This window comes from Helicoverpa armigera, chromosome 1, assembly GCF_030705265.1.
Source record: "Helicoverpa armigera isolate CAAS_96S chromosome 1, ASM3070526v1, whole genome shotgun sequence".
In the NCBI taxonomy this organism is placed as follows: Eukaryota; Metazoa; Arthropoda; class Insecta; order Lepidoptera; family Noctuidae; genus Helicoverpa; species Helicoverpa armigera.
In genome coordinates, this window is record NC_087120.1 from 4,227,806 (window position 1) to 4,245,158 (window position 17,353).

The following is a 17,353-nucleotide window of genomic DNA, read 5'->3' on the forward strand; positions in this document are numbered from 1 at the left end:
TTTATTTATAGTGAAGTGACGATAGCGCCATAGTAGGTGGATGTTAATGGGTTAGTTGGATCAAGTTCGGCTTGCAACTCTTGATAACAGACATATGGACACGATAAAGTAATATGTCGTATTGTGCCATCACAACATTCAGTACGTACCTATACCTATAACTGGACTCCAACCGTCGTACCACAAAAACTTAAACTTCTGTTAAATACTTGTCTAAAAAATGGCAGATTATGACGTCGAAATAAGGTCCATTTTGCAGCCACAACTTTTTTAGACAAGTGTTCAACAGATGTTGAAGTTTTTGTATTAAGGCTGCAAGTAGTTAATTAGTGTTTAGGTCATATTTGTAATCTTACAATCTCAAATAACAGCAGGGTTCGCCATAAATACAGCCCACATGACGTACCTAAAATAGTGATCTTGATAAGAAAACACTCATCATTATGCGTCATGAGAAACTTGAAAATAGCTCCGTTTGGATGCGAACGGCCATTTAATTTAATGAATCCTGTTAGTCATCCGTTATTAATTTTACTATCCTTGGTTTGTTCTGTTATGATGTCTAATTAAACATCATTTGTGCGATTTTCAGATATTATACCGTTTCCTCTATAGGACCCGTTACAATTAGCTATTCATCAAAACACTTTGTTTTATTTTTTTTGAAAGGATTGTTTGATGGCTATTCAGTCGCAATATAATCTGATCTGACATCACTATTGTTCCTGGAAAGAGACTGTTCTTCCTCTTTTGCGTAAACACATCCGTGACAGCTAACCATGAATGACTTCATTATTTTGTAATAACTGTGTTTTGACAAAGCAACTGAAAACAAAATATTCATGTTTTGTTCGACGGTCGTTGACCGGTGACAGGCTGTCATCGTGAAAAACGGAGACACATTTAACTTTTTAGCACTTTGCCACTTTCAAACAATATTTATAGTATTTATGTCGGCTATTTATCAATCAGTTTGATCATGTGTGCACTTCCGAACTCTCTTTACACTCGTTGGCAGATGAAGGCCAATGTATGTTGTACATTGACGCGTTTACTCTCATGGACAATCAACACAAGATGTGAAACCGGCAATGCATGTAGCTTCTTGCAATGGTTGATTCTGGCAAGCAGTACGTGTAGACTTATGATTTTGTTGTTTCCACCATGTCATTTTTTTAGTATGAAAAATAAAGCAGAATAATCTGCTATTTTTTCGTAACTGTAAAAAATATTGCGTTGAAATATTGGATGTCAAAAGTCCCATTACGACAGTGCCGCAGACTCCACCTATCATTGCTAAGATTTAGTGTATAAAGAAAGATGCGGAATAAAAAAACTACATGTTTACGTCACCGAAATCTAAATGATGAGCATTTATTTCAAGACAAGACCAAATTATGACGTCAAGATATTTTAGAATAAATCACGAAGATATCAAAATATTTCTTCTATTCTGAAGGATTACAAGAGATTTGGCGTCCAACGTCCGATTTCGTAGTACAGTAATCTTTACTAATTACTTGAGAGTACGCAATATCGTGTATTGTTTATTGGTTCATGTGACCAAGTGACAGTTCGGACACCTGCTAGTGACGTCTTTAGACAACACTGGTTAAAATGCAGCTGAAAATATTGTGGCTACTATTATTCAATAGACTAAGGACACGAATCATTGACCAATCACCATCTTTTCCATTGAGAAATTAACCATATCTGAAGCTACGTGCCCATGAGCTTCCCGAAAACTTAATAGCCAGGCGTTATTCAAATGACTAAGGCCAACAAAACAATTAGCGCGCATTAGCTGCACTAATTATTTTCTTGCCTGCAATTATCACATCATTGTGTCATTAGGCCGCAAGCCGTCCCGTGACACCCATTACAGTTTGCTGACACCTGTTAGCATCGTATTTAGCTGAACGAGTCCTAAAATGCTGCGATGAGTGAGGACCTGTTGAGAACTTTATACATAGAATAGTCGAACTCAATGGGACTTAAAATATCGCCGTTGTTTCGTGAATTACAACGGAAACAATACGACAGAAATAAATCTTGAGTCAAGCGTGCGAGTTGTGACTAACTGATTCACTTTAAAAAAAAGCACGTTAAATATAACAACAGAGTTTCAATAATTTATTCTGCAGTATGCGGTACCAAGGATTAGTGACTCTGGAATGTCTTAAATTAAGCGCGGAAAATATATTACGATCGTAATGTAAATAATTAAATAGACAGGAATATTGACAGTTATTTACTGTAATTACTTCTATAATTCGTAAAAAGTGCACGAAATTCGTGAGTTTCACATATATTTAAATATTCTTTGGGAAATAGTGGTTGGTGGTCATTTTAGCGGCGTTCACCTCGCTGGTTGACGTCACTCAACAATAGGTGCGGGATATTTCTGGCTGTTATATCGTAACTCGTATTCGTCAAATGCTATGAACTCAGCTGGTTCATATGATTTATATCGATCGTTTCACTATGAGCAAAACTATTTTTATAGGCCTTCATGTTCTGGAAATCGATTTCTAAAAGGTTTAAGGGGCCATTTTCCTCATTTCACATACTTGCGTATTCGGTGTATTTAAACGAAGACTGGTACTTGCAAAGCGATTCGATATATTCATTTTAACCATCCTTTTTGATCCACAGCGCCAATTACCTTGAAAATATTTTTCCTTGAAGATGCACAAGCTATTTGATTAAAAAAAGCTAAAAAGCTTTTCTCTGAAAGATCACCTCGCTTTTGATCTTGAAGCGATATGAAATAGAGTGGAACGTAAATTAACACTGACGTATTACTCAGATTTCTGAAATGTATTCTAATAGATCTTTCTTCTAAAAAAACACTCAGTTTTTCACCACCTGAAAAAAAAAAACAGCTGTTCTGATGATTTAAAATTTAAAACAATATTTTGAAGCAGGTACCTGTTTTGTTGTTTAAAACAGTATTTAGTCCATTACGCTTTGGCACTTTATTCTGAAATCCATCTCCATAGACAGACTCCCACTCTGTTTAGATAATCCTGTCAAATGATAACTCTATAAGTAGTGTAGTGCATAATGCATTAGTCATTTAGTTGCATCCACGTTCCCACTGTGCGTGGGTGGCACATGGAATGAACAGATATTTCTAATGCAGATGCGGAATAAGATTTAAAAAGGGGTCCTTACAGGGACTGCTATAATTCGCAGCACGTATACGGAGGGTTTCGATATTTATTTTCAGTTTTCAGTATTTGTCGTTGCAGCTTCATCAAAAATTTTAATCATCATCGATGAATGTTTTAGCTGTTTAACTATCACAGTTCATGAAATACAGCCTGGTGATAGAAAGACAGTGAAATCTAAGTTATAGGGTCCAGTTTTGCGCTTTGTTCACAAAACCCTAAAAAGCCTGGTATTTCCGACAACATTGTGAAAACATAGGGTGTTTTAACGGGAAATTAATGCATTGGCAGTATATAAATACACACATTGAACACAGACCTAAATATGTTTTCGGTTGTAAACAAAGTTCCCCGCAGTGATCTCGATTCCTTCGTTCTCAATACCAAGTTTTTTCTTTTAACACAATTCGTAATTCACCCAAAACTATTATTAGATTTTTCGATTACGAAAAAATGTAAGGTATTGTCTTGTCACATAAAATCTATTCACCCAATCATCCAAAAAGCAAGTACATTTTTGGCACCCTTCCTACGAATTCGTTTAATGAGGTATGAAGTCTTTATGTAGTAAAGCTTTACACTGTAGAAAATATGAACAACAAATGTGTGTCCAATAATATTGTAAAATTAGTACTAAACTAATTATAGAAACTGTCAAAGGCGAGCCAGAACCAGGTAGACTTGGGAGGAAGAGCGGACAGTGACACAGCAAACTTCGTCAGACTTCCAAATATTGTTCACTAATAAAATGTGAATTTGATGTGTTTACGTATGCGAGCATCCAAAGTTGGAGACAAGAAAATACAAAAACAAACCTTTTCCGTACCCATGTTGATTGCAAAAATCATTTTTCGATGCATATCGCTTCATTTTCAATAATAATACTTCTAAGCACAAAAATGCCTATAAAATATGAACAAGAAATGCCAATTTCCGTCAGCAATGATCGACACTGCGACTTGTTCCAACGCCAGATCTGATAGTTCGGGCTCGTATTGATGATATATCTGTTAGAAATGTCCGTTCGTCGCCGCTGTGCGTTGCCCCACTATGATTCACCTGTTAATGTTATGAGTGACATAGCGTTATTTACGTGCTCATGTGCAAGGTCGGTGAAATACGACCATCTCAAAAGGGACTCGATTTTGGCAACTCATTTCTAACGTCACGGACTCCAAACGCGTGTTTTCAGCAAAATGAATTTGCTCTGGTGAAAGGTTAGTGCGTCAAGGGAAGTTAATAGTCTGTTTCTCCTTGGTGAATTTATGGCTCGGGGAATTTCCATGTCAGACAAAGTAGTTTCACATATGCATTAGCTGTCGTTCAGCCAGTTTCCTGGTTGTAAATGTGCGTCAAAGATTTAGTTTTGCAACTATTCTACATTACTTCGTTAGGTTTGTCAATCATCTTTCTTGGCAATACAATGCACTTTTATGTCTTTCAGAACTTCAATAGGTAACGATCACATTAAACAATGTATTTCTTCTACACCAGATTTGGTAGTTCCCGTAAACACTCAGCACCTATTAAATTGTCGTAGCAAGAGCAGTAAACGTCCTATTAACAATGTGTGAGCTCGTAAAATGTCTCTCAGTTAATTCACATTTCAATCGGCACAAGATACGTACATAAACAAAGGAAAAGGTCTTACGTTTGAGTTCTAAATCGAGAGTACGTGATAAAAAAATCGTGTTGATAGTATCTAGACAGGTCGTCGCTACATCTCTGTCATGCTGTCTTCAGAGTGACAGATTGCGATGCCGATTTCGTAAAATAAGCGCTTTCTCATTGATATCTTCAAGTAGTCTGTGATAACCGTTGCTTGTTTTGCCATTACGTAGGTACTCTTTTCTGTTCAGTATCGACGGAAACATGGCCCTGTACATATAGTTAGTAGTAAATACGTTTATAAAGTTAACAATGTGATAATCCACTCGCGGGTGATTAGTGAAGGGTGAAATAAAAAGCGTGACGTCATTCTTAGTCAAGTCTAGGTGATAGGCAGAATAATAATGTTCAGGAAGTCATTTTGTTTGTTGATTTCAAAACAAGCTTCTGTCATAAAATAATCAAAACATCTGTTCGTCCTAATGAGAAGTTTCATAAAATTGACCGTATTTTTTTTTTACCTGGATCTGCCTAAATGGTTTCCTGAAATAAATAATTCCGTTATTTAACACTACACCTACGTCGCCTACATTTTTGAGGAAATTAGGACGAAACCTACATTCACACCTTTAGTATGTAATTTGGCTAGCACATATGTAAGCACTTTTACCAACTTTTTGTCAATGAAATATTTTGTAAATATTTCAATGGTGTAAGTTAATTTCAAGTGGAAAAAATAAGGAATCAACAAATGTCTTGTTTTTTTGATCAGCGTGTCAAACATTGGCCTTACTCCAAAGAGTTGTGAACGTCCATAGATCGCCATTGCGTGTACTACGCAACTGTGTTTAGCAATTTTGGAAACGACATTTATTTAACCATGACTCGTTTTCAATATTTTTGAACAAATTGAATTTTGCGAAATAAATATCGAAAGCGTGACTTCTGAAATTAGCTTAGAAGGAATGTGATTAGTTTTGCACGTATTTTTATTTTTACGGTGCAATATGTGTAATATCTGCGTCGTTTATCTTATACTGCGATTATAGTGTCTTATCAACTTTCGTATTTATTCGAAAAAAAAAAACAAGCATGAAAATGCTACGAATATGAATGAAATATGCCTTGCAACTGATTCGTTCTGCAAAACTGAATTTTATGCTCCGTGCGAAAGATATTTTAAGCTTAGCAGAAACCATACGTGAGCAGTTAACACAAACGCGACCACATTCAGGACGAAGGAAGTAAACAATGAACTGAAGTAGAATACCTTGAAACACAAAGAAATAAAACATTTCGCTGAACTAATCTAAAAACGACTTGAAATGTTAGTGTAACAATTTCACTCGCTGCCTAGGTTTTTCGTATTCAATGAGCGGATTTGTGTAAGAGGATTAGCGACAATTGATTTCTTGGCAGAAAATACTCACAGCAAGAATTTATTCAAGAGATTCTTCTCTTTCTAAATAATCAGGGCTGCCATATATCCAGTGTATATCATCTGCTACTACTAAATGCTGATATTACAGCCTTATTATTTTTAGCGTATCCGTGCGTGACGCCGATCTCCTCACACATGGCCAATGACGTTGCTATCCGTCCACAAAGTTACCTCCTCCAACATTATTATAATACGTAATAACAATTTTTACTCGTGGGCGGTCCTTCCTATCACATCACAGCAAGATGTCGCCGTATATTATCGTGTTAATTCAACGGAAAAGATAAATCATAATCATAACATCATAGTGAAACTTTTTCCTGCAAGTTGGGCTTAAAATAATGTTGATTTTTTCTGTAAAGAAAACAGGAAGTGGGCCAAAAACAGATGCTCGTAAAACAAATAATAAAAACGAAATTGTGTGAGATATGAAACACACCCTTGACCCGCTACTTCTCATCAAGTACTTCGAGGATGTTTTCATTAGACAAGTGCTAAAACGCTAATTTTATGGTTCACGAACAATTTATAACTACTTTGTCAATGTCCACAATATAGGACAGACATCGCGTCGGACGTGTAGCGTCTATCGCCCACGTGGGACAGAGAGTGAACGGCCGACTTTCCCGAGACAATTTTCAAATAATTTTGGCGTAAATGACGAAATTTTGAAAAACGATTTGGCCCCGTTGTCTAGTCGTGTGTTCTTCATGGAAAATAGAATTAGGCCACAAATTCAATGAATTTATCACACATACAGATTATTTTCTGAACATTTTGCGGTTGATGATGATATCGTTAAATACGAGAGGATAAGATTTTCAGTCAAATGGTAGATAGTTCCCAACAAGATAGTATTTGGGTCATCGCTTTCGGAATCCGAGACGCGTAAACTTGAAAATAGAATTTATATATAGCATATACTACGAAGACAAGAAACTGAAGCGAGTTAGATAAATTAGCACTTCGATTGCACGTAACCGTTTGCAGAAGCTTTTAGAAGCGCTTATGTATTCAGTTAACGATGCACTTCCAACTTCTGTAAATCTGCAGGGCCTATTTAGGTTTGATGTAGCAAACATACATTATGTTGATAGAAGCTTCGGTATTTTTAGCATGCGGTGTGTACCTGTGCGATCAGGGCGCGGTTCAGCGTCGGCCTTCGATCAGCGCACTCATTATGAAGTAAACCGTCGACTGATTGATGAGGCGTCGCCGATAATAATAGAGGGCTGTAATCTCTATTTGCGTAGCGACGTCCTTGCGTTGCGGCTTGTTCGGGCCACGCGCCACCGGCCGGCGCTCCCTGCGCTACTCCGTTATATTTACAGGTGATGGTCTGTCTCACGTGGTGCGTGGATATCGCCCTCTCGTCTGAACATGTCAGTGCGTCACTAGCGTCACACACGCGCGATCCTGCCGCCCGCGATGCGGCCGCACACAATATTTTCACGTCGAGTAGAATAAAACTCGAGAAACGGTCAGTGTGTTTACGTAGCGCGCGGCGTTCGCCCGCCGACTGTTTAGATATTCGCTTTTGTTGAAATGTGCAAAAATGAGTCGTAAACAAGATAGGTACACTTCCAGGCCGCGGAGCCTTACTTCGCACTACAGCTCGTCTCCTAGCATGCTGGGAACGATGCTCGGTAGTCAGTACAGTAGTCCTTACTCAAACAATTATTCCAACTACAGTTCTAGCGCGTACAGGAACTATAATCCATATAGTGCGGGTTTAGGGCGACCGTCGTCCAATCTTGGTATATATGGGGGAACAAGTTCCGGGTATGGGGGAGTGTATTTGAGTGGTTCTTCTTTGGGATCGCTGAATTTGATGACGCCAGTGTTAAAAAAGTTGGACAAAAGATTGCTGGCGAGTAAAAAGGACTTTAAGCCAAAGCCTGTGCCGCTCGCGAAGGTTCAAGAGCCGACGGAGGTGCCGGCAGATGCCCCGGCGCCGGTGCCGGAGGTGGCGGATGTGCCGCCCGTGAGGCCCGAGCGCAAGAACCGCGCGAACAAAGCAGGCAACTTGGACAAGGAGCGGTCCCGCTCACTCAGTGCCTTAGAGACACTGGGCGGGATTGGCTCCCGCTCCCTCAGCTTAAATTCCCTCGCTTCAGATGGATACTGTGTACGTAATACCCTCCAGAATATCTTGACCCTTGACCACATACGAAGCTTTTTGACAACATCACTTCTAATATTCTGGGATTTAAGAGCTTTGTTTACCTATCAATCGGGTATAAATATTTTGAAGATGATGAGCGAATCAATGTTGCAGCCTTACATGCTCGTTACTCATATTTACATTTGCTTCTGACACACACAAAGTCCGCCCTTGGAGAGATGACGTACTTACAACCAGTTTACTAGTCGCTTAAGAATACGTTTAACAGTCCATTAAAATTTACAGTCTTGAATTTCACTGTTGTTTAAAACTTTTGACACAGAGTTGAAAAACAACAAACATTGGGTTACCTACTTAGACGGCGGGCCAATGACATGACACAATATTAGAGAGCGAAATAGATATCTCCTCTTTTATTTTCGAACCTATATAACATAACATTCTGAGAACTATTTCTCTTTTAATAAAAAGCTTAGCTTCACATGTAACACACGTTTTTTGGGAAGATATAAATTACCTTATTGTTATCTCAGAGCGTGTTGTGAAAGTATCTGGATTCGTGTGAACGCGATCTACAATAATAGCATGCTTTTACCGCTTTGGTGTTAGTTCATCATTTCTATTTATAACTGGTTCGATTTAGTAACCATTTGTTAACAATAAACTGGGACTTCTGTTTATATTTTTTTGGAAGCAGTATGTTGTAATCTGTTTTCTTTTATGCATTGTTTTGTTGCTTACAATTACATTTCGAGCTGTGTTTTTTTTTCAGTTCAGGTTTTTTGTACCTAGGTTTGCCTAAAACATACTCAGTAAACAAAAAAATATCTTCATTTGATATAAATTATATACGTTGCACTAATATTCTGGGACGAAGAACTCGTTCTTATAAAGAAATTTTAATTCTAAATGAACTTTTGGTAGTAGAAATTATAGGCTATCTAACACCACGTTATGGTCCTTAGGAAACCAGCGAAAATACAAAAAGTACGAACGAGACTTGCGACGCGGTGAGTCGCGTTCCCCTCCCATACCAAAGCAAACCTAGTCATACTAAAACTTGTGTACTAAAATTCAATGTTTTGACATTCCAGTCTGGTAGCGAACGCACAGAAGAAGGCGAGGAGAAAGATTACAAGGCGCTCTATGAGGCGTCCCAGAGCGAAGTGCGTCGCCTGCGCGCGCTACTCGCCACCTCCGAGCAACAGTTGCGCGAGGCTCGCGCCACTATCACAAGGCTCACTCAAGTGGTACGAACTCATTTCGCTTACCTGCGTGTGTTGCACTATTTTTTTTAAATATGGAACAAAAAGAAAAATGTTACTGGCCAGTTTCACTGGTTACTGGATAAAGTCTCTGGTTCAGTTATCTGACAGATACATTATAACTTTTGGTTTCACGATATTTATGACAGTGTAACAGCATTTGGGCAGAAAATATAAGAACCCTTTAGATAACTAACTGATACTTTATCGGTAGCCAGTGAAACTGGTGGAACGAGTGAAAACGCATAGAGGTTGACAACAGATGCACTAGCGACGCAGCTGTCAGTTTCATTCAATGTGATGTAAAAAGTTACGTGGGAAATCAAACGTACTATTCTAAGAACGTTGCTATGCGTTGGATTAATAAGTTTGTACGCTTCGCGGTCGTAATTGTAATGCAAAAATTATTTATTTTTGTTGAAGAAAGCTTTCCTTTGTAACATGTAGTCTTAACACACCTTAAGTCACGTTCTTTATATTATTAATTAACAATTTATTATATTTTCAATTAGGTAATATGTACGCCCTACACAAGCCAAAGTCGATATTTAGAACTCGCATAAGATGTTTAGAATTGCACGTAGAACATGCAACTCCTACTTACTTTAATGTTCCAAATGTAGCGAACTGTATATTTGTGCCTCAGCAAATGTTTAACAGGTTTGTTCCGTATGTGTATTATTGCAAACTATTTTTAGCTTCTTTTCAAGCACTTGCATCACATAGATGTTTTTTATAGATTGGAATTTCATACAAACGCGATACGATTCTTTTGATGCAATAGCATTAGACAGTTTTTAAATTATACGTTACAATATTTGTTTGCGATGAACTTCGTCAAATATAGTAACGCACAAACAATTGACAAATGGATCTATTAATATTAATTTACATCGTGCGTCTCACCTTCACCGTGACTACGTGTTTTTCTAACGTAATTAGCACGCGAGTATTTTCGATAGTTTGACTAATTCCCGCCTACGGCACAACACTAATTATTCGCGTACAGCTGACAGATTGGCGCGACTTCCCAACCTTACCATTTATATTTACGAATGCACATGTCATGCTGTTTGACAACATTTGCATAGCGAAAGTACATTATTACTGCTTTTTATGTATCTGTGCGTCTCGTGCTCCTTATGATTTGTTTATTGCCAATTAATTCCAGTTTATAGCGACTTGTTTATTTTTGTTGCGAATATGCGATAAATATTTGAATTAAAACCATGTCATGTTGACGTGTGTTTCAAACATATTTCTCTCTTTACTTGCAGAACCAAAATTCGTTGTCTGAGATCGAGAAACGAGAAAAGAGGGCAATGGAGAGGAAACTATCAGAAATGGAAGAGGAATTAAAGGTAATTATCAATATTGTGTACAAATATCTTATACCTGTGGCGGACACTTACACAACACATGAGGAATATCTAAAAACATAAAAATAGTAATACCGATAGTTTGTCAAGTTTGAATATAAACGAATGAGGTGGCTGTCAAGATAGCAAGATACCCGCTACCGCCGATAAAGAAAAGAGATAATGAAATTGACATGTTGATGTTCGTTTTATAGCAATTGCAAAAACTAAAAGCCGAGAACGAAAGGCTGAGGGCTGAGAACCGTGCTCTTACGCGGGTCGTGAGCAAATTGACCAACTCTGCCGCCAAATAGGTAAATGTGTATGATACGAGCGTTTGGCTCAGTGGTGACACCGTGCGGCTTGCGCCGGAACTAAAGCAATCAAGTCGCTCTCGCTTACACGTTGATTCACAATTTTCTCTCACACAAACACTATTGATATTTACGCTAGGCAATCTCACACGTACTCTTTGGACCACGGTAAATTAACTTTTATTGGCATCGCATGAACTTTTGAAGTATAGTGACATAGCGATTGTTTATATACCTACGCTTTATCACGCTTTTTAACTGTTTTACCGCGGTAATTGAGAACGTGTGTGATCTAACATGCATATTACGAGTGACTTTTACAATTTACTCACTGTTCATAATTTGAAGTTTTTATTTTATTTTCAACTCACACGAAGTTTTGCTTTTTAACTTTTAACTTTGACATTATTGTTATGGCACGTCACAGTTTAAAAGAAGAAAAAAAAACGAATGAAAGTGTTACGTGCGTTCTTTTCAACGAATTCAAATCTTAGAGAAGAATCCGGTAAATTTTGTTCTCTAAAGAAGCACTCTGAGAGGCCATCGAAATGTCTCTCTATCTCTCTCTGTTTCTACAAACCCCACTCATGACATGAAGGCGTGTGAGCGAGACGACACGATAGCCAGAGCACAGTCGCGCAGCGTCGCGGTATTGTCGCGCCCCGCCCCATTGATTAACAGTGTGTTATGGCGAGCATGCTTTGGTACATGTCTAACTTGCGTGCCGGAATGATACACGAACGAGTCGAAACTCATGACGCGTCTCCATCCATTGTGTTTTATCAGAAGATTTTACTCAGTCATGTTCGAATAGAAATAATTTTCACGGATATGACATAAAATGAAAATAATGGTGAAAGCACATCATTGGAACTCTCACCGGTAGACGTCTTCACTTGGAAACCCTCGCTTTTATACTCGCGCCGAAGAAATAGTTTATATTTCCTTTACGCCTGTCATACGCAGCTGTCAGCTGCATCGATTCTAAAGATTTTATCCGAATTAATCATCATTTGCGAGGTCAGATATTGACTCCTTTAGATGTGCGTCCACCATAATCATGCATTTCTACTGCTCGTACAATGCACTAGTCCGTTACCCATTTGAGTATGTTGAGGTATTTAAAATTCATAATTCCAATTATATGTAAGTACAAAAAATAGTAGGTCAAAATTAATAGGTATCTATACACATTTTATAAAAGTTTTTGAGATCTGGTTAAAACACAATGTCGTAAACCGTCGGCTAGCGTGTGTTGCATGTCCTGTAATGCAAAATATATACACAATTTCCATTATATTACCATGAAAATATAGGTACTTTCTTGAATATGGCCAAAATATGCCATCGTGTAGATTACTTTAATCGCATCAATCGGAAACTTAAAAAATAGGCATATCAGTTAAGGCAATTTTGACAGTTTAATTCTTCAAAATTGTACTGGGGTATCATAAGTAGGTGGAACCAAAATACGTCAAGAATTAACCTAACATATCATATACGGCGTGACGCACTTGTAAATATTGTGATCTATATAGCTTTTAGTACTAATGTTACAAAGTTATTGCACGTTTCAAGTCCCATGCTTGGAAGTTCCCAAGATATCTAGTGGAAATTATATTTTAAAGGATACTGCTGAAAATCAAGTAAGGCCAGTATAAAAAGTACGGTATGTGGATATGACAGTGAGAAGATATTATACGTGATTGTTATGTATTTAAATGTTCAAATATCCAATTATTGAAAACAACGAGCATGGTGCTTGGGATGATTTAATACTATGAACATTATTACATGCGATGCGTAAAACATATTCCATTCTTTGCAAAAAAACCATTTCACATACGCATCGTGTGTTTATTACAATAAGAATATTGTAATGGTACCCCACCTTCAAGAAAGTTATTGTATGGTTTTGTTTTACCCAAATTGTAACTAAGTGAATGTTCAGATACAGGCTGTTTCGCTCCCATTGTTATGCTCCGCTAAGTCATTGTATTATACGATTTGTTGTGACTCCTTGTGTCCTCCTGTTGTACCATGAACGTTGTGTTTATCAGTTGACGACTGCGTACCCAACTTATTTTATAAAGACAATATTTAAATAAACAAATACATTCTAAACAGTATTTGCGAAGTTCCAATTCATATATGAGTACTTAGCCGTCACTGTACCACCAACCTGTAAGCTACAAATATGCTAACGACAAATTTATGAAATTTTCAGTATCAACAAACGCTCCAAGCTGAAAACCAGCGGCTGAAGGACGAGAACGGAGCCCTAATCCGGGTGATCAGCAAACTGTCCAAGTAAAGTGGGCGCCGCCTCGCGTTCACTACAAACTCCTGAACGCCAACATTGGTCGGCGCCGCGCCTGCAAACGATATGCTCTTTAGTCTGTTATTTCAAAGGTTTATTCATATATTTCGTGTTATTTATTCAATGTTGATAGGCAGTTTCTATACAAATACTTACTAGTTATATTATTCGTTTGGGTTTATGTACAGTAAAGCCGCCTGTATTCTGCCACTTTCGAAATTGACGTTTCATTAATGAAGTTATTTACTTTGTTTCACGGACAGTTACTTTTACATGAATTATGACATTCACATGAATTCTTTTATGACTGTCTCAATTTAATTATAAGTTTGGTATTCTTTAGGCCGACGGCCTTACCAATAACGGATTATCGAGTTATAGCATCACATATTGAAGAAAATGACTGCAGTACAAAATCTGTATATTATGCTTTTATATTTTTATAGCAGTCCTTCATCATTATTCTTTTGTGATTGAATTGTGTTTTCCAAGACCACAACCCGCATTGTTCCTTTCGTTGACATTTGACACATGTTCTACACATCTCTTACTTCAACTCCAGGTTGCTTTGCAACATACGACGATAAGTCTCAGGTTTAAATATTAATTTATTTTTTTTGGAATTGAAACTAAAAGTGACAGTAATATTTTTCATGACTTTGGGAAATAGAGTCAGGTGACTTATGAAATTTAATGAAATTTATTTATCTGAAGAATATATGTAGGTACATTATAACATGGCCTACTACTAGATGGTTTTCAATCAATTTTGTATCGATGCACTTTCGTGACAGTAATGATTTTTAATGTAATAACTGTGTTACGTCAAATTATTCATCGTCATTGATTAATTGTGCATTATCTTTGGTTCAACAGTATTTGGATCACCTATCTGCCTGAATCGTATCTATGAATAATAGATTCTTACGATGTCTCCTAAGATCATGCAGGAGGGGAAATGGGCCAATCAAACGCAGTGACCAAAACATGATAAATATTTGACCTACTTTTAGTAGAAAATTCCTAATTAAACTAGCTCACCCACATTGCACAACTATTGCGTAATTATGTAAAATGTATTTATTTGCTTCCATAAGATTAGAGGTGAAGAAATGTTAATATATTAAAAAAAAAATGTCAACGATCACTACGGCAACTTTGCGCTACTAAGGCTGTATTGATCTACTAGCATCACAATATTGAAGCTGCTCTGCAATCTGGTTTACCTGGTTTTCTCCTGATATTTAACTAAATTCAGATTGGCTTAGTTAAAATTGTCTTTATTTGTGTTTTGTATTGAGTTTGTGTGTTTTATAACACATCTCTCTTTTTTTCATAAAGTATTATGTACTTATTGAACGTCATTCGTACTTAGTGACGTCGGAGTCATCACTATGAACTTGGGCGCATAGTGTGTACGTGTAATGTTTCCTTTTAATAGTTAAATGGTTCATTATTCTGATTTACCGTACAATTATTTGCGTGCGAGAAATCACCCATTTCTTGTACCGCGGTGTTGATTACGAGGTACTTATAATAGTTTGTGTGCACCTGCACGTCGTCGTTAGAATTTTGTTTTTTTTTTCGTTCTATGTTTAAGCTTGTAAACTGACCACCTACTATTAAAATGGGATGTTACATTAAGTTCCAAATTACTAGAGGTGTATCTCTTGTCGATAACTTTTGACATATTCCTAAATAAGTGTAAAGAGTAGATTAGGTTTACTATGATTTTTTTTTGTAGAGGGCTTGATTCACCCGCCATAATTGTTATATATGTATAGCTATGTATGTCGTCAAGATATTATATTTCATCATACATCTATCTGATTAAAATGTACCTCAAAATTGTTAATAAGGAAATTAGTATCTTCGCGACATGTGTATCTTGAATTACTAATATATTAATGTATAGTTTTTTTTTCTAGCCGTTAGTCTATAACAGATTGGATTGATTTGTGATATATCGATTTTGTACGACAATCATTCATAGAAACTTTTGTATTATCGAAATAGACTGTTGATTACCTATTTAATATGAATTTATCGGGGCCATAAGTGAATGTTTAAATGTTTTGCCTATACTAAATAAGGCCTAGCTCCTCTACGGGCAAATTACTATATCGTACGATCATGTAACGAACACCTTATCACGATTGATTTATTGATTGATTGAGATTAACTCAAATATCTGATCTGTCTGATGATTTAACTTAAGGCTCTGGCCACAGACTCGAAACTTAAAATATATGAATTCGGCCTATGAAATGTGTATATTCACATGTCCTTAACTTATTTAGTCACAAGTGTTGCATAAATAAAGTTGTCGAGTCTATTGGCGACGGAGCACTAAAATGCTAGTCTAAATTAGCGGTGAAATATTTTCCGCGTAAGATGCGGTCCAAACGGCGTCGTACATACGAACTAAACACGTTTGTCTGCATAAATCTTTGCCATGTTCCCAGCAGTTGTTTGTAATGATGTAGTTCTGTTAACAGTTATTGATAATATTATTTGAGGCTTTCATATCTATTCAGTCAGGTGGATGGTGTGCCGTTTTCGGCCGGAATGAATTGGCACCACCACAGTTTTGTTGACATAAATACGTAACTAGGGTTGAAAGACCTCGTATGTTTATGTAGCTGTTTATTATCTCAGTTTTTTTGCCGAGCTGTAATAAAATTAACGTTAATTATTATTAAAAAGAACGTTTATATAAGCTTGTTAAAAGTATGTCGTGAACATTGAAAAATATTAAAAGGGATTTTTATAAGTTTGTTAAAATGGTATACTTAATGATATTCGTAAAACTATATTCTGTATAAAATTTTGTATACCAACATTTTCTTACCTTAGTGATCCTGAAATTTTTGTTCATTAAAGTTTATTTATTTGAAGAGAAAGTTAAAATAAACAGTTCTTCATTATATTTTTGTTTTGTTTTCGTTTTATCCTTTCTTATCATTATTTCCGTTTCCTTTATTTGTTTTGGTTAATTAATACAATTCTCGCTTAGTTTTTTGAACGAATTTCAAAAGAAAAGTTATGAAAAATTTGCTGCAGGTCGAGAGAACGTTTACACTTAACACACATTTCTGAAAAAATGTGTTTGTTTCTTACAAGTGCCCAATGCTTCAAATTCTTTTGATATTTAATATTTCTCTAAAAACCTGATTTATAAACCGACGCGTGCCTTTATAGATTGAGTTCATTATATTAGGTTTGATATTAAGTCATTCCTGGCGGACATGCTTGAGGAATTGCGGTATTATTATTGTGAACCTGCAATATTTCCTGTGAATTCAGGACAATATGTCAAACATCATTATGAACAATAGCTATATTTTAATAGATACAAGACAAATAGCGTCTTAGGTCTGTTTCGCTATAACATTCATAAAAAAAACAACCTGTATTGGTATGTAACACAGAATTACCGTTGGCCTCTCCTATTAATTTACCTTTTAAAAGCTTATTTTTCGAAAATTTAGAATAAATCCTTGATATTGGATAAACTGCCTTAACACGGGTGGCTTACGAAATTAATGTATTTTGTCTAGATAAGGCACTAAATGAAGAGCTGAAGTACTTGACAATATTCGAGATTGCCGTCCCAGCGGTATATAGATAAATTGTGATTCTTTGAGAAATGTCTGAATCTTATTGGTATTGTAAAATTAAAATATTGATGACTTGCTTATAACGACATTTAACCATGTTCCCTATACCTGCATGCAGCGATTGTTACC

At 36.6% G+C, this 17,353-nt stretch overlaps 1 protein-coding gene across 11 annotated transcripts in view; it reads left to right on the plus strand.

Annotated features, from left to right (window-relative positions):
* The window catches only part of LOC110373036 (protein phosphatase 1 regulatory subunit 12B), a 53,986-nt gene extending 37,453 nt beyond the window's left edge, over positions 1–16,533 (plus strand). For 10 of the 11 annotated variants that reach the window (XM_049839400.2, XM_021330132.3, XM_021330136.3 and 7 more), the window contains 4 exons: positions 9,442–9,597; positions 10,890–10,973; positions 11,186–11,284; positions 13,512–16,533. In XM_049839400.2, coding sequence (XP_049695357.1) covers positions 9,442–9,597; positions 10,890–10,973; positions 11,186–11,284 — 339 coding nt within the window. In that variant the 3' untranslated portion in view covers positions 13,512–16,533. The remainder of the gene's footprint in view (positions 1–9,441; positions 9,598–10,889; positions 10,974–11,185; positions 11,285–13,511) is intronic. The other variant, XM_049839389.2, reaches the window with a different exon arrangement.
* Positions 16,534–17,353: the final 820 nt, after the last annotated feature.